At 46.5% G+C, this 18,226-nt stretch overlaps 3 protein-coding genes across 3 annotated transcripts; 1 reads left to right on the top strand and 2 right to left on the bottom strand.

The window, feature by feature from the left end:
• Positions 1-733: 733 nt before the first annotated feature.
• LOC310812498 (uncharacterized protein) lies at positions 734-4,613 on the bottom strand. The gene is made up of 5 exons (XM_083681086.1): positions 4,479-4,613; positions 3,371-3,730; positions 2,288-2,401; positions 1,940-1,992; positions 734-1,674 (listed from the first exon to the last, which is right to left on the bottom strand). Exons 1-5 carry the CDS (start codon positions 4,510-4,512, stop codon positions 1,543-1,545), a joined length of 693 nt encoding a protein of 230 aa, XP_083537212.1. The 5' UTR covers positions 4,513-4,613; the 3' UTR covers positions 734-1,542.
• Positions 4,614-4,817: 204 nt separating this feature from the next.
• On the top strand, positions 4,818-8,757 carry LOC310812497 (uncharacterized protein). The gene is made up of 6 exons (XM_083681085.1): positions 4,818-4,951; positions 5,919-5,962; positions 6,070-6,414; positions 6,669-6,938; positions 7,746-7,796; positions 7,934-8,757. Exons 1-6 carry the CDS (start codon positions 4,932-4,934, stop codon positions 8,029-8,031), a joined length of 828 nt encoding a protein of 275 aa, XP_083537211.1. The 5' UTR covers positions 4,818-4,931; the 3' UTR covers positions 8,032-8,757.
• Positions 8,758-8,895: 138 nt separating this feature from the next.
• Positions 8,896-18,104, bottom strand: vps52 (VPS52 subunit of GARP complex). The gene is made up of 20 exons (XM_083681084.1): positions 17,962-18,104; positions 17,529-17,619; positions 17,297-17,349; positions 16,897-16,972; positions 16,321-16,388; positions 15,877-16,052; positions 15,519-15,669; positions 15,122-15,222; positions 14,748-14,880; positions 14,317-14,374; positions 13,837-13,970; positions 13,568-13,723; positions 12,871-12,989; positions 12,655-12,778; positions 12,182-12,277; positions 11,626-11,733; positions 11,260-11,325; positions 11,020-11,131; positions 10,589-10,707; positions 8,896-10,255 (listed from the first exon to the last, which is right to left on the bottom strand). Exons 1-20 carry the CDS (start codon positions 18,046-18,048, stop codon positions 10,109-10,111), a joined length of 2,175 nt encoding a protein of 724 aa, XP_083537210.1. The 5' UTR covers positions 18,049-18,104; the 3' UTR covers positions 8,896-10,108.
• Positions 18,105-18,226: the final 122 nt, after the last annotated feature.

The following is an 18,226-nucleotide window of genomic DNA, read 5'->3' as shown; positions in this document are numbered from 1 at the left end:
AATACTCGAGGCTTTGATCAACACAGTGTACACTAGTGGCACCTGCTGGACAAAATAATTGTCATTCAGTTGGTTCGTTGGAGTATAATTATTATTTATGTTTGAAAATAATGAAATGAAAATGTTCAGTTGGAAGTGACCTGGAAGTGACCTGGGCGTAACCATAGGCAACAGCAGGTGTCTATAGAGGAAGCAGCTCAGAGCTGTGAGGGTTATAGTCCGGCCTATACTAGCATTCTCACTGGTAATGTTCTGATATTCGGTGAATAAATAGCTGACTTTAGCTGACTAGCCAACATAACTCTGTTCAACTCACTGATGATGCTGCAGGGACAAAAAAAAAACAGGATTATCCCCATGAATCAGAACAGTCTTTGTTAAAGACAGACTCTGGGATGTGATGTCCTGCCAGGAAGTCACAGTAACTTTTACCAAAGATATTTCTAAAAAATATGGCCATGTCAACTGGCATGTGAATTGAACCAAATGATCTGGGTTTAGAACTGTTTTAATAGGGCTATATGATATTGGAAGTTTGAGTAGCATGCCATCCGGTCATTTTTTGACGGATCACTTATCTGTTTGTGATTTTGTTCGAGACGCGTGGCGTGAGCAATAGTTTCAGCACCTCAGGCTTGTAGCCCTATTGTTTTTATTTAAACTTTATTTATCCAGGGAGACACACTGAGACTCTGAGACACTGAGACACACTGAGACTCTGAGACTCTGAGACACACTGAGACCGAGGTCTCTTTTGCGGGTGTGGCCTGTTCACAATACAAATAGGATTACAAAACAACACCTTAAACAACACAGCACAACAAAATACAAAATACACACATGAATCAATCAGAACAAGAGCATGTCTCTGTGAGCTGGTCCCTAACCAAGGACTAAAACACGTAAAGGACCAAGGCTCCAACCTCAGTCTACCCTAAAGATCATCATGTCTGAGGAGCACAGTAGCTAAAAGCAGTTTTTTCCAATTCTGTCGACACCAGTGGTACATTAAAAAGTAGCAAGCTCTGATCACATTTGTACGAAGGTTAAAAAGCTCTTTGAGTTTAGGGTGATATTGCAGCTCCAGTGGTGGCATGTTCTGATAGGGCATAGCTGATACAATAATCCAAACATTGCTGCAGTACAATATTTATCTGTCATCACAAAGCAAACATCATCATTTCTTTGTTCAGGGTGTTTCCACAATAAACCCATTGTGTAAATGTGTTAAAAGATTGTTCAAATGTGTAAGCCCTCTTGCCTTTACAGTTATTCCCCTGAAGTATCCCAACATTTTACACTTTCTTAAAGCTGCCCAAGAGGAGATGATTACAGTCCAGATGATAATTGTTTTCTAATTAAAAGGATAGCCCCATTACAGGGGAGGCTGTTGGAGGTAGAAATCGGAGGACAGGCTCATTGAAATGCCATTCCTCATTCCATTCATTACAATGAGCCCGTCCTCCGATTTCTACTTCCGACAGCCTCCACCGCCCCATCAACACTGACGGTCGTAACAGTATTGTCTGTAGGATTAAGCCTTCATGCACCTGATTGGCCACGAGGAACCACTGTTGCATAGGTTACATGTTCCTGAGCCAATGGTAGCTCTCCTTGAACTGGGCAGCGGTTCTTGCCTGCGTGCTGAACACTGGCATAGTGCAAGTCCACATCCTGCAACAGAGTCATGGCAACCAGGGTCAGGGGAATTACACGGGAACATCATCTCCTCCTCATTATCAAACAGACATCGTACAGACATACGCTTTCAGTTAGAATCAATGTGTACATCAGGGGAGGCTGGTGGAGGTAGACATCCACTAGCCTCCCCTGATGGGTATAAACTCTGTATATGATGAATTGAAATGACCATTGAGGAGCAAAATGTGGCAGAAGGTTCTGCTAGTATGATTATAATCATTTAACTGAAATTCTTTACCTTCTGACTGGATCTGCCCTGCATGCAGCTGCTGCACAGATGTGTTGCTTTGGCTGGAGGAACAATAACGAAGATGTAGCTTTAGTTAACTGTAAAACACAGGGGAGGCTGGCGGAGGTGGAACTTGGAGGACAGGCTCATTGTAATGCATGGAATGGAATGGAGAATGGTATCAAACACACGGTTTCTGCCTCCACCAGCCTCTCCTGATTTACATTGTTCCTGACAGAAATAAAGCCCAGACTCAACAAAGGAAACGATAGGCTGTGAGCACAACCAATCACAGGCACTGAATAGTTACAGTAAAGGTCATACAAACGTTGTAAAACGTCCTGGCAGGAAACTCACCTGTCCTGAAACAGAGCAGGAAGACAGAGAGGGCGCAGAGCAGGGAGGAGGCCAGGGCGACGGAGGCTAGGAGAGGCCAACATGGCAGGGGCCTCCACTCTGCCTCCTCTGGGCCTGGAGGAACAAACCAACCATCAACTACCAAACACACACACCTCTACTCCATCACCAAACACACACACCTCTACTCCAGCACCAAACACACACCTCTACTCCATCACCAAACACACACCTCTACTCCATCACCAAACACACACCTCTACTCCATCACCAAACACACACCTCTACTCCATCACCAAACACACACACCTCTACTCCATCACCAAACACACACCTCTACTCCATCACCAAACACACACCTCTACTCCATCACCAAACACACACACCTCTACTCCATCACCAAACACACACCTCTACTCCATCACCAAACACACACACCTCTACTCCATCACCAAACACACACACCTCTACTCCATCACCAAACACACACCTCTACTCCATCACCAAACACACACACCTCTACTCCATCACCAAACACACACACCTCTACTCCATCACCAAACACACACCTCTACTCCATCACCAAACACACACCTCTACTCCATCACCAAACACACACACCTCTACTCCATCACCAAACACACACCTCTACTCCATCACCAAACACACACACCTCTACTCCATCACCAAACACACACACCTCTACTCCATCACCAAACACACACCTCTACTCCATCACCAAACACACACCTCTACTCCATCAAACACACATCAAACAATGCACACACCTGCATTGTTAATTGTTTATTGTTGCATTGTTTGCCCTAAAGCATTTCATTGCCGAATGACATTTCATTTGATTTGGTTTGCTCTGGGTGGCTTTGGGGGAGCTCCTAGCTGACCAGTGCGTTATGGGGGTGATGTGTTTAAGTCTCTCATCACAAACAGGAAACCAAACAAACCCACGTCAACAGACGAAGCCGTGTGAAAACAAGTGATTTGAACCGAAAGATGAAAAGTTCTATTTTCACCCGTTGGTTGTTGTGTGGTTTCATGTCATCGAGGAAAAGCGATTTCACGAACCTGCATAAGTCAAACGAGTTGCTTCTCCGAAGCACAGCTTCCCATCGCAGCGGGCGGAGCAGCAGTACAGGCCCAGGTCTGCCTCTCCCACACCGAGGATCTCCAGACTCACCAGACCACTCAGGATCTGGTCCTTCACTACTAGGTGACCTAAGTTGTCTTCATTGTGTAGATCATAAGATGTCTTATTGTCTATTTTACTTCGCTTTGCTGTTAGCAGAGGAACCACGTCATCTGAGCTCATTCGGAACCAGGTTATTCCTGAGCTGACTGTGAGGCTGCAGGACAGGGAGAAGTTCTGTCCAGCCAGGACGCGATGGGTCAGCGGTGATGCGGACAATAAGTGTAGTCCAGAAATGTCTAGAAAACAAAGTGAAATAGATGGTTTGAATCATTATATTATATTGATATTACCATATATCTATATATATAGATATTATTATTTCAAGCAAATATTTTTATATAATTGGGTTTTTAATAAATCTTTACTCCCTCTCTCCCTTATCCTGTTTCTCTTACGGAATAAGTGTATCTGGTTTCCATCTTCTGCTCTCAGCTTGTTTGTTCTGTCCATTTGGAATGTTCACAACTGGTTAGATTTCTACCTGCTTCTCTTTTCTGTTGACCATATCCTGCTTTCCCATGTCCTGGTCTCCTGTAACCTTTAAAACATCTCCACTACTCTCCCCTCACAAATCAATCACTGGCCATCCTGGTCTTAATTCTCTCTCTACCTTTCCTTTGTGGAATTAGGAATCTTTATTTTCTATAAAAATTTAACATAATAGGGTCTCTGATGAAATGAGTGAATAAAAACGTGCTACAGGTTATGCATCTCTACACTGTATTGTATTTTTATTGTTACATCCTGATATTTGCACTGTTGAGAGGAAGTCATTGTATTTACATCCTGTAATCCTGTGCATATGATTAATAAACTTTGACTTGATTTATTACGTAGGCAGTCCACAGTAGTCTCACTGTATAGGTTGTATGTATGTGTCAATCAATCAATCAATCAATCAATCAACCAATTTATCTATCTATCTATCTCTGTCTGTCTGTGTCTGTCTGTCTATCGCTTTATAACAACAATAAGCATACTTACATATGAAAATAAGCATGAAGACAAATGTTTCCATCGTGAGTAATAGAATGACAGGTCAGTGATGGTGGTACAGTAATGTAATGACTTGAACTGGACAGACGTGCTTAGGTTTTATAGTCGAGACCACCGACAGTTGCACAATATCTGCGGTTTTGGGGGAGTTTTGTAGACTGAAGAGCATTTTTTTTCCTGTGTGTTTCTAAACAACCGTCAAATCAAATTAGATGGGATTAAAATGTATCAGTATCTGTTTCTGGACTGTCGCCCTGGAGCGGTAAGTTTCATTTCTTTTCTATGACGCTGCATGGCTGTGTACAAAACCGCAGAACCTCGTCTGCAGCTCTTCAGATGGAACTGTAATCACCAGGAACACCGGAGGAGTCAATCTCACCGGAGGAGTCAATCCCACCGGAGGAGTCAATCTCACCGGAGGAGTCAATCCCACTGCAGGCAATGACCATGTCTCAACACCGGTAAGCCTGACTTCAACTGACTGGTAGTGTGTCCATAACGTGTCATAAATAAACTATTGCATACATGTGGAGCAGGGCTATACGCAATACATGGCTTTGTCAGTATCAGAATTAGTTTTGCAGAATTTGAGTCAGTTGACTTGGAATGCAGTTTTAGCGAATCAAAGTAGTTCAAATGAGTTATTATTAAATAATTTAGTTACAAGTACAGAATCTCTAGATTCGCAATAAAAAGATGAACCATTTATTGTTTGATCAGGCAGTCTGAAATAAATACCCCTCATGATGCCTCTGTTTAAATATGATAAAAACCAAACCGTTTTTTCATATCTAACCAGTCCGTAGTAGCCCAGAGTCAACGGACAGGCTATCATCCATTGATGAAGTAACCAAACCGAACAAGAAAGAACCATTGGCAGAACCGCCGGTGATCCGAGCACGTCCAGTTTCGTTTCGTAGCAGACTGAAACCGTACGAGTTGCCAGGCAGGGTTCGGTCGGGCGGTGGGTTCGGGCGGAGCGGCGCCGCCGGTTTTCGGGGGAAATGCACGCGAGCGGAGAAACGAAACCGAGCGACGCGATCTGATATAAAGTCTGGATCAGTCACGAGGACGTCACATATCTGCCCGGATACGCTGTCTAGTTCACAGTAAATTATATTAAATATAAATGTTATATTATATTATTATTATTGTGGCTGTGTTTTGTTATTTCAAGTTTCAAGTTTATAAAACAAATACGCAGTAAATCATTGTTATGATGATATGAAAGATGTTATCATTGTTTACTATTGTTGTTGTTGTTGTTGTTGTATAACATAAGTGCTAATAAACATTTTAAGACATTTACAATGAGTCAACATTTTTAAAAGCAAAAAGGAAAGAACAAATCCAAATGCTAGTCTGATCATCTTGGGGGTTGTGCAGAAAGGGGTTTCCAGATTTTCTCTAATTCTGTATTTCCTTCAGGTATTTCAAATATCTTCATTGTCTCTTGATCTTCAGTTGTGTTGGTGAGTATAAAAAAAACCATATGCTCATTCATTAGCAATCAACAAATAGGATCCACGCATGGATTGGGTCTTAAAACATATGTCCCAACCTTCCCCTCCTCCTCCAGCCTCCTCCTCCCTGCCCTCCACCCCAGTGTCTGTCTCCTCCCCGGTGGGCAGCCGGGCCATCCTCCCCTGCCACTGGAAGTCTACCCAGGACTCTGGTTGCCACATCCAGTGGCAGACCCCGGACCAGACGGTGTTTGAGCAGAAGGGAGAGCAGCAATGGCAGGCCAACGGGTTCGAGGGCCGGGTTGAGGTGCCTCAGGAGAGGCTGGCGGGGGGCGACTGCTCCCTGGTGATGCGGGATGTGCAGTTTGGGGACGTGGGGGTCTACGAGAGCTTCATAATGGTGGACGGAGCCGGGATGCAGAGGAGGAAGTTCATTCAGAGTGTCCAACTGTCAGTCCATGGTAAGGGTTAGGGTTATGTAAAAGTAATATTATTACTTTAAAAAAAAATTCCATGGTCATTTATGTCCAGGATGGTATATTGGTATGGGTTGTCTTATCGGTGTTCTTTTCATCAGAGTTCAAAATAACCCTAATCTACCCCTAACCTATCCTAATCCTAACCTACCTCATACCTATCCTAACCTTACCTCCCTATCTTCTTAACCCTAACCCTAAACCAACCTATCCTAACCCTAACCCCCTATCTTCTCCAGACCACAAGTCCAAACTGTCGTTGGGCGTGGGTGAAAATATGACCCTGCAGCTGCACACTCCTCAGGCCGTACGGGTGGTCTTCCATGGGGGGAACGCCATGGAGTGGGCGGTCCTGTGGATGAAGGGTGAGGAGAAGATCAAGGGTCAGCTGGAGGAGGCAGGAGAGGAGCTGATCTTTCAGGGGTTGACTGTGGCGGACAGCGGGACCTACAGGGTGCTGGATCCTCACGGGAGGGCAGTGAGCACAGTGCAACTCACAGTAGAGAAAGGTGACACAGATACTTGAAACTAAAGGAACTAGAGGTTGTATGTCAGTGGAGGCTGGGGGAGGCTAGGGGAGGTAGAAATCGGAGGATGGGCTCATTGTGATGCATGGAATGGAATGAGGAATGGCGTCCAACATGCATTACAATGAGCCCGTCCTCCGATATCTACCTCCACCAGCCTCCGCTGACCTACAGGCTTCTTTAAATCTGACATATTAGTGGCAACCTTTTGGCTAATCTCTCGCTAGTTAAAGGTGCAATCTGGGATTCAAAAAACAACAAAGCAGTCTCCCGCCAACTTTTTGGTTAATAGTTGAGGGATGGGGCTGGATGAATGTAACGACAAATTCAGAGACAGAGCTTTTAACCATGATTTGAAGCTTTACAGTGTTTGTTTACAATGACATTGTTTAGGCCTACATACAATACAGAAAAACAAACATATATTTTGGGTTCTGATGGGATTAGACAGTTGAACTAAGCTTGTGAGGCATTTATAAGTTATATTCTTGGCTATATGTCATTCATTTAAAAGTAACAAAAATGGATGTATCAATCCCAGATTGCCCCTTGGAAAAGGAAAGTGGAGATCTACAACTGGTAAGCACTATAAGAGACTGTCAAAAGTGCAAATGAACTGGTTACCACCTGAGCATAAGTCTTATTTCGTAATATTTAAATGGAATTAATCCCCTTTATGATTGTACTCATGTGAACACCAGCACAACCTGTATTCTGTGATATTAAAAACAGTCTTCCTTCCACGCGGTTAGCAACCGATGCTAACATGTTACACTGTCCGTCACACAGAGGTCTCTGAGAGTCGCCACGTCCCCCAGATCCAGTCCAGATCACCTGTCGGTAAGATCACACGACCTGGGAGACCAAACCGAAGCCACTTATCGTACAGCGCCACAAAACACCCCAAATAATACAGAAATAATCATCGCCTGACGAATGACGGTCAGTAACGTTCTGTCTGGTTCCTCTCTCTCCAGGCGAAGGCGGGAAGAACAGCCTCTCTCCTCTCTGCGTCGTGGTTTCTCTCCTGTTCGCTCTCGGGTCTCCAGCTCCTCTAAGAGACGCTGCCTCGTGAGTTACGGTCCCAACGCACCGTCCACCGTGATGCTAGCATGTACAGTTGAAGTCGGAAGTTTACATAAACCTTAGCCAAATACATTTAAACTCAGTTTTTCACAATTCCTGATATTTAATCCTAGTAAAGATGAACCAGACTTGTGGAGGTCCACAATTGTTTTTCTGAGGTCTTGGCTGATTTCTTTTGATTTTCCCATGATGTCAAGCAAAGAGGCACTGAGTTTGAAGGTAGGCCTTAAAATACATCCACAGGTACACCTCCAATTGACTCAAATGATGTCAATTAGCCTGTCAGAAGCTTCTAAAGCCATGACATCATTTTCTGAAATGTTTCAAGCTGTTTAAAGGCACAGTAAACTTAGTGTATGTAAACTTCTGACCCACTGGAATTGTGATATTGTGAATTTTAAGTGAAATAATCTGGAAAAATGACTTGTATCAAAGTAGATGTCCTAACCGACTTGCCAAAACTATAGTGTGAAACTATAGCATGAAATCTGTGGAGTGGTTAAAAAATGAGTTTTAATGACTTCAACCTAAGTGTATGTAAACTTCCGTATATAACTGTATGTCCTTTGATTGGAGACGTGAAAACTTGACTGAACATTATGGTGTGTTGAGTAGTTGAACTGGTTGAACTGGTTGAGTAGTTGAACTGGTTGAACTGGTTGAACTGGTTGAGTAGTTGAACTGGTTGAGTAGTTGAACTGGTTGAACTGGTTGAACTGGTTGAGTAGTTGAACTGGTTGAGTAGTTGAACTGGTTGAACTGGTTGAGTAGTTGAACTGGTTGAAGTTCAGTGGTGTTTATATTTAATAGTATTAACTCAATATTATTCACAGTTATGATTGTTGTACATTGATTGTTGTTGAATGCAATTTATTGCAGATGAATTCAAGTTAAATAAATAAAATAAAATTTGAATGAAAATGATCCAAGCAGTCATGTTGTGGTGATATTACAGCCTGGGCCCAGAGATCAGAATGACAAATTCATTGACAGATTATTTTCTGCGATCCAGGATCATATCCGTCAGATGTTGAGTAGAATAGGAGGAAATGAGCCAGCTCCATCTGATCCTGGATAGCAGAAAAGAATACAGATTATCTTGATTCAGATTAAACGTTTTGAAATACTGGGCCCTGTTAAACTCAGATACATACTGGAATGCCTTCCTCTACAGAGCAGGTACTGTATATACACAACATTAAAACACCACAGGAGTCTGGAAGACACCAATCTCCTCTTCACCTCTCATGTCGTCCCAGGATGTTCCATTGTGCTCCTGGGGACCATCCCATCCCTTCCTCCTTAGAGCCGTAGATCCCTCCACCTCACTGATCTATATACCCTACGTATATAGAATATATATAAATGTCATATATATACAGTACCAGTCAAAGGTTTGGACACACCTTGCCAAGAGTGTGCAAAACTGTCATCAAAGCAAAAGAAAAATCGGAGGATGGGCTCATTGTAATGCATGGAATGGAATCAGGAATGGTTTCCAACACCTCCACCGGCGTCCCCGGCTACGCATCTAGATCAGTGCTCTACCAGCACCTTCCCCAGCCTCCATCTCTTCCCCAGCCTCCATCTCTTCCCCAGCCTCCCTCTCTTCCCCAGCCTCCCTCTCTTCCCCAGCCTCCATCTCAACCACCACTGGATTTCTCATCTCATCTCCCCTCTTAAAACAGCTCTCCCCCATCTCTGTTTCCACACACAGCCAGCCATGAACAGTGAGTTGTGTTTTTAACTGACCGGTGGGTCACGGCAAATGTAACTGACACAGAGGTTGGAGAATGCAGCGTTAAACAAGCCCTCCCACCAGACAACCTAGATCCCAGCACCCACGAAAGACAAAGACAGCAATAACACACACAACCTTGTCCACTAAGATTGAGACCAACACCTGTCACACACAAACAGGTTCCCAAGTAAGTGCAACAGAACGCAACATCCCCTAATCAGTGGAGTAATGTCACTGGAATATTGATCATCCTCTTCCTCTTGATTCCAACCAGGCAGAGATCATGTCTTCATTCTTCCATCCCTCCATCGCCTCCTACCTCCGGTTAGAAGTTGGGCTTGTGTTTCTTCACCTCCACCATGAGGTGGTGCAGGTTGATGAGCTCCGAGCGCACGGCCAGGCTGCGGAAGGTGGGCTGGGACAGCACCTTGTGGAAGCCGTGGTAGTACTGGATCAGCTGGGTGAGCGCCCCCTGGTGGATCGAAGAGGAATTACAGAGGAAGTTCAATTGTCTGAAAGTTTCAGAATACGCTACAGAGCTGGCATACACGCGACCGATACCCCCGCGAAACTTGTAACCTTGTTTCTAAAACGGCCCCCTGAGCGATTACGAGATGCCATCGTGTTTGGATCAACGATTGCATCTGGGTTGTTAAAACAGAGCCCTGTATGTCATTGTGTGTGTGGACTTATTCAGTAGAAACCCTCCACTACAGCAGTGTGTTGAGGGAGCAGAGCAGAGCAGAGGAGAGGAGAGGAGAGGAGAGCAGAGCAGAGCAGAGCAGAGCAGAGGAGAGGGCGTTACCTGGATGATGCCCGTGCCGTTCTTGAAGTTGGTGAAGGATCTCATGACGTCCTGACTCAGACCCTCCACAGACTGCTTCCACGTGATGGAGAAACCCCTGATCAGCTGGGTGATGCGGGCTGAGAAAGAGAGAGAGATGGAGGGAGGGAGAGGGGGAGAGAGGGAGGAAGGGAGAGAGAGAGAGGGAGGGAGGGAGAGGGAGAGAGAGAGAGAGACGGACGGAGAGAGAGAGAGAGAAAGGAGAAATGGGTGGAAGTTATGTCGAGAATAGTGTGAGACTTATCCTCTCTCTCTCTCTCTCTCTCTCTCTCTCTCTCTCTCTCTCTCTCTCTCTCTCTCTCTCCCCCTCTCTCTCCCTCTCTCTCTCTCCCCCCCTCTCTCTCCCCCCCTCTCTCTCTCCCCCCCTCTCTCTCTCTCTCTCTCTCTCTCACCTTCGTCATTCTTCAGTCTATCCAGCTGCCCTTTCTCCAGCAGCGCCTCGCTCTCCTTTACAAACGCTATCATCCCCCCGAAGGGAGGGGACAGGATCTCCTCGATGAACTCCTGATGAAAAGGTCAAAAACAACGTTCCGATAGTTACAGAAATATACAGCAGGTGAATGACTAAACATTGATATTCCGAGAATCCAATCCAATAGAACTACATTACCCACAATCCCGTGCAGGCTTACCTGGGTCCTGGCCAGGAGCAGCTGCTGAAAGCCTTCCACCTCTTTACTGTCATCAGCTGCTCTCTCCTGAGGAACAGAAGAGAGAACAACGGATTGGAAATATCTTTTAAATTAAAAAAAAGAGATCTCCCGATAGCAATGACCACTGAATACACAGGTTGTCAGATGGGGGGGGGGACTTCAAGGGAGGCTGGTGGAGGTAGAAACCGGAGGACGGGCTCATTGTAATGCATGGAACAGAATGGGGAATGGTATCAATGAGCCCTGCGTGACAGTGACAGTGAGCCCGTCCTCCGATGTCTACCTCCGCCAGCCTCCCTGGTGTTGTTCTAGCCGGTGATGTTGGTGGCGGTAACCTCATCTCACCATAAGGACGCTGAGCAGCATGTCATAGTTGTTGATGAGGAAGATGAGCTGGTCTCTGCGTGAGGGGAACTCAGCGGCCATCTTGAGGACAAAGTTCTCCACCTCCACCTGAAAGAAACAGTGGCAGCTATATCAGTAACCCAACCCCTAGACCCCCCACTTTAAAAACCCAAACCCTAGACCCCCCACTTTAAAAACCCAACCCCTAGACCCCCCCACTTTAAAAACCCAAACCCTAGACCCCCCCCACTTTAAAAACCCAACCCCTAGACTCCCCCACTTCATGTTACAAACACAGCTCTCTAACTGCCAAAGCATTCTGGAACACTCCCCACCTAGAATGCCAAGTGTTCTATGTGGTGTTTACCTAGCAACAACACTTTGATTGGCTACAAAATGAAGCAGCATCATTTCTGCAATTTTGGCGAATAAAGTCACCCGTAGCATGTTGACCATTTGGGGCGACATTATTCACCCTCGGCAGTGAATGAGATAAGTGGTTTCATGTGACTTGTGTTTTGGCACAGTGTTGTGTTGTGGTTTGGTGGTGCAGTACCTGCAGTTGACCAAGGAGGGAGTTGGTTCTCTCGTTGGGGAAGGTCTGGTTGATGCTTACAATGGCAGAGGAGAACTCTGCATATCGCCTCGTGATCTGACACACACACACACACACACACACACACACACACACACACACACACACACACACACACACACACACACACACACACACACACACAGTTCAACAACTGGTTGCTTCTTTAATACATGAAACTATTTATATAATATAAAATAGTATTTATCTAATAAAGTATTTATTTAATATGCTGTACATATAAACATGACTGAGGAGGCTGTGGAAGTGTGTTTTGAATAATGTGTGTGAGTGTGGGTGTGTGTGTGTGTGTGTCTGTGAGTGTATGTGTGTGTGTGTGTGTGAGAGTGTGTGTGTGTTAGTGTGTTAGTGTGTTAGTGTGTTAGTGTGTGTGTGTGTGTGTGTGTGTGTGTGTGTGTGTGTGTGTCTCATACATAATGAGGTCTTGTGTCCAGTACTCCTAGTTTCTGGGGGTCCGTGTTGCGGATACTCTGGATGTTCATCTCCAGGATGAGCTCGAACCTGGGCCACAGCAGCTCCAGAACCGCCTCCCAGTACCTGGCCCAGAGAGAGAGTTACAGAGATGTCCTTTGACCTTCCAGTGTACAGGCCTGGGCAGTGTGTGTGTGGGGGGGTTGGAGGGCTGTTACTTGTCCAGGGCAGGGATGGTCCTCTTGGCAGTGATGGCCCTGAAGCGGAGGATGATGTGGATACACAGAAACACGGCGATGCTGTCATAGCAGTCTGACACGTAGGCAGACATACTCTTCTACAGAGGAGAGGAGAGGAGGAGGAGGGAGAGAAGGAGGGAGAGAGAGGGATGCAGAAGGAGGAGTGAAGGGGTAAAGGGTTACTGTCATCCTTAAAGCCCATTCTCATTCTAACCAACATCATCTGATGCAGTGCCGGATCCCCCAACAAGACCATTCAGAATTCATTTCTACATGTTGAAGAGGAGTCAGAACAGCTTTTTAAAGAGGACCCCCCACTGTAGACATCCAGAGGTTTGTACTTCCCCAGTGTCCGTTTCACCATCACAACAACAGGGGAGGCTGGTGGAGGTCGGGCTCATTGTAATGCAGGGAATGGAATAAGGAATGTTTGATACCCTTCCTCATACCATTCTACACATTACAACGAGCCCGTCCTCCGATTTCCACCTCCACCAGCCTCCCCTGGACTACAACCATGAAAGGTTATCACCTGGTCAGCTGTCAGCGCTTTTAAAACCTCCAAACAAATTGTTGCTCTCAAAATGGCAGAGTTGTGGGAGAAGAGGTGTGAGGATGTAGCCATGCCTTGATGACTAGATATTTATTTCTGTCTAAGTGGAAGTGTGTTTCATACCAGGAACATGCTGAGCGTCTTTCCCATGATGCTGTTGAACAGGTCCAGCGCAGAGTTTCCTGCTACCATGAAGAAGTCAGACAGGAAGAGGAACTCCCGGCAGCCGTTGTCCAGGAGGGCGTAATGCTGGCTGCGGAACAGAGTCTCATACGGGTACTGAGAGAGGGAGGGAGAGAGAGAGGGAATTTAACTCCATGCATTACAATGAGCCCGTCCTCCGATGTCTACCCCTGCCAGCCTCCCCTGGTGTGGAGGCTGGGTGGTCTTACCCTGCAGTCTCCTCTCTGGGCCGTGTGGGGGATGAGGATGGGCCCCTCCAGCTCTGCTGGGCTCAGTACCGCCCCCCGCTGGCCCAGGGTGAAGATGGTGTTCCTGCTCTTCAGAGAGGGCTTGGAGAAGAAGCCTGCTAGGTGGTGAAGGATGCTCAACCAATCACACAACAGTCTGAGAACCAGCTTCACCAATCAGACCATGCTGTAGTCAACTGAACACCAGTGAAATAAAATTAATTTCCGCATGTTGGCATGATGCAAAACATATGTGTGTATCACTGGGGAGGCTGGCGGGGGTAGAAATCGGAGGACGGGCTCATTGTAGAACGAGTGGAACGAGGAACGGTATCAGACACTGGAATGAGGAACGTTAAACACACGTGTCTTTGATACCGTTCCTCATCCCGTTCCATGTTTTACAACGAGCCTGTCCTCTGATGTCTACCTCCAGCAGCCTCCCCTGGGGTGAAAGGATACCCTTCTTGGCCGTGTCCTCCACTCCCATCAGGTCATCTTTGTCTGCTACTTCCTCGTACTGTCACCATGGAGACACACAGCAGGGTTACAGACACGCCATCACACATAATACACAGATATCATAAATATCATTAAATACCATTAATTTAACCTATATTTTGGCAGGGAGTCCCACTGAGGCCAAGGTCTCACACACTTTACAACCACACATCACACAACATTACAACATCACCAAAAAAATGTAATATATCTGTGGTCCATTAGTTAGGGCACCATACACTTATGTCTATTACACTTGTCTATTACACTTGTCTATTACACTTATGCCTATTGTGTTATGATTGCACTTTCATTGTTACCTCCTGATATTTGGACTGTATTGTATTATCCTGTATCCTGTGCCTGACCTGAGTGGTTGGAGTCATCCTCACCTGTACTTTAAGGAGCCTGCCGCTGTAGGACTTGAAGTAGCTGTAGTAGATCTTACTCATGGTGTCCACGTACTCGTCCCTGATCTCCTTGGCCACGGTCCTCTCATTGGCCAGGAGAAACTGGTAGAAGAACCTACAACACCAAGAGGAGGAGCTTCACCAAGAGGAGGAGCTTCACCATAAGGCGGAGCTTCCCCAAGAGGAGGAGCTTCTCAACACCAGTTCTCAAGCATCCGCTATTGTTTCATTTCATCCATTTGATGCATGTTGTAATCCATGGAATGGAATGAGGAATGGTATATTCCATTCCATGTATTACAATGAGCCCGTCCTCCGATTTCTACCTCCACCAGCCTCCCCTGGTGTGCTGTTACCTGTACTTGAGGAGTGTGTTCTGAGGGATTTGGTAGTTGGTCATGGGCTTTCTGAAGGAATAAATCTTCTGCAGAATGAACTCTCGGATCTTGGTGACAGCCTGCAGAGCAGAAGAAACACCACATTCATACATCATCCATTCATTTAACCCATGTTTATGTTTTTACACATTTCTCTTTCTCAGGGGAGGCTGCTGGAGGTAGAGAGAGAGAGCAGGGGAGGCTGGTGGAGGTAGACATCGGAGGACAGTAGGACATTGTAATGAGTGGAATGGAATGAGGAATGGTATCACCAAACGTGTGTTTGATACCATTCCACCCATTACAATGAGCCCGTCCTCTGATTTCTACCTCCACCAGCCTCCCCTGCTCTCTCTCTCTCTCTCTCTCTCTCTACCTTGATTTTGAGGCGGTCTACGATGTCCTGGATGTCAGAGCAGGCCAGCGTCTCTCTGAAGCTCAGCTCCTTGGCGAAGTTGATCTTGTTGTTGAGTTCATGGAGCTGTTCCAGGAAGTCCTGCTCTGTCACTGTGCTCTCCAGGATGATCCTGCAGGAGGAAATAAACACATCATCAATGAACCCCAACACACTGCAACATCGGCTACAGGTGCAAAACACAGGCAATGTTTGTCTTCATACGAAATCAAATGTTTGTGTCTTATCGATCAAATCATAGGTTAGTTTGATTTTCTCAGGGGCCCCCCGATTTTAAATCAGGGGACCCCCAGGTGGGGTTTGGGAGCTGCTGCCTTACGAGATCATGGCCCCGGGGACCACCAGCTCGTCCACCAGCTGGCTGAGGTGGCTCCGCACGGCCTGCCGGTTCTTCAGCCTCACGTTCATGCTGACAGACTGCTGCTGCAGCGTCTGGATCTCACTGCTGATGGACGACAGGTCGCTCTGGAACCCACTCAGCATTCCCTCCATACGCTGGGGGGGGGGGGCGGGGGGGGGATGGAGGGAGGCAGGCAGGCAGGCAGGCAGGCAGGCAGGCAGGCAGGCAGGCAGGCAGGCAGGGAGGAGGGGATGGAGGGAGGCAGGGAGGGAAATAGAATCATTAATGGATTTCTGAATAAGTTTGAGAATATAGCCATCACAATGTGTCAGAGAACTTTGGGTCAACTGAATAAGCATTCTTTCAATGACCTCATCTGATGTTCATTCTACTAACAGCCTCCTGAAGCCGCCAGCTACTCACCTCCAGGATGGAGTCACAGGCTGTGATCTGGTTGTGCAGAGAGGCGATGTTCTGGCTCTCCTTGATGTCTAACACAGGCTGGGTCAAGGCTTATCTACCAGTGACAATTGACTATTAAGAATAACGTGTACATGGAACTGAGTTGAGATGGTAAACTCAAACACCCCCACACCTGCGGTGTCCAATTGCTAGCTTTTCAATAGCGTAGCTGGTTAACATCGGGTATTTGAGGAGACGGTCACATGTGTGTCGGCGAGTCAGAGGTCGAGACTCGGTTGGAGCACATTGCATTGTGGGGCGACTTGACATCTGTTTCATACACACACACGCACACGCACACGCACACGCACACGCACACGCACACGCGCACACACACACACACACACACACACACACACACGCTTTATCAAATACTTTCTCGTCAATAACCTATTATGATCAGTATTTGGTTGGATATGTTTCCCCACAAACTAAGCTCTGTTGGGTCCAACATAACGTTTCCTAGTTCAGAGAGCCTGGGGAAACAGTGACAGTGCATCAGTTATGTCACAAGATATCATTGGCTGGAACGGATACAGTCTTTGATGGAAGCTTGCTCAATCCGCTGAAGCTCCGCCTCCACTTGTTTTGAGTACTGCCTGAGGTCGACTCCCTGAGACAGACAGAGACAGAGGACAGGAGACATCATATCGCCGTCATATTCATCGCAAGTTTTGGGAAAACAAAGACAGAAGTGTGTTAACTCTCTAACTGCCAAAGAGTTCTGGAACACTCACCACCTAGAGTTCCAAGTGTTCTGTGTGTTATCTACCTAGCAACAACACTCTGATTGGCTATAAAATGAAGCATCATCATTTATGGATTTTTGGTGAATAATGTCACCCTTGGCACTCTAGAATGTTGACAACTTGGGCGACTTTATTCACCCTTGACACTGAATGAGTTCATATTAAAGGACATGGATGTGTGGTCATACCGTTTTCAGGGCCTCCTTCACCAGGTCATCTTCTAGGTTGGCCTGGATGTGAACTGTGTGTAGGGTGGGGTGAGGGAGGGTGGGGTGGGGTGGGGTGAGGGAGGGTGGGGTGGGGGGTGGCGTTGGGGCAGAGCAAAATAGTCCATCAGAAAGGTTCGTTTACACTCTGAGGGAACACTAAGCAGAGGAACATGGATGTCATTTTTACAGACAAGAATGATGACACACTTACTGTCCACTTCATCCAGTATGAACTCGTCTGTGGTGAGGTCCAGCTCACCCAGGTTGAGGGCGGGCATGACGTCTGAACCATCAGCCTTCACCTGGAGGAGAAGACAGGAGGGAGAATCAGGACCTCAACGCTCCTCCACAGACACGTTCAGACAACGTCAACAGCGTACGCTGTCATATAACATCTCGTTTCATGTTCGCTAGTATTCTAGCTAGCTGAACGACCCCCCACAGCCTCATCATTCCTCAGACCGCTGACGGGGTCGGACCCCGAGGCCGGAGGCCGGCTGCCAACAGCCTCTCCTACAGGTGCAGCTGCAACTAGCTAGCTAGGTTAGCCGCGTCATTTCCCATCGTATTATTGGTAACTTCGCTGGGACCTGACGGGGCTGACATGGTAAACCATCCCAGTCATAAGGTAAAGTCATGATTACATCGTCTTGTAGGTAGGCCATCGCGGAGGCGGTCGGGTTGACAGGCGGGGTTCCCTCCGCGGCAGCAGCAGCAGCTCCCTCCGCCATCGTCCAGCTCCCAAAAACACCACGGACCGTCTGGCCCTTTAATTTGATGGTTTCTTGTCCTACTAAAAAAAAAAAAAAAAAGACGACCATTTGGGAAGTGATCAAAAACGATATGATTATGTGCAACATGTAATTGTTACATTGTTTGAAATGTTGATCATATTTTGGGATTGATACA

The sequence above is a fragment of the Argentina silus genome (assembly GCF_951799395.1).
Source record: "Argentina silus genome assembly, chromosome: 11".
In the NCBI taxonomy this organism is placed as follows: Eukaryota; Metazoa; Chordata; class Actinopteri; order Argentiniformes; family Argentinidae; genus Argentina; species Argentina silus.
This window is presented reverse-complemented; position numbering and strand designations above follow the sequence as displayed.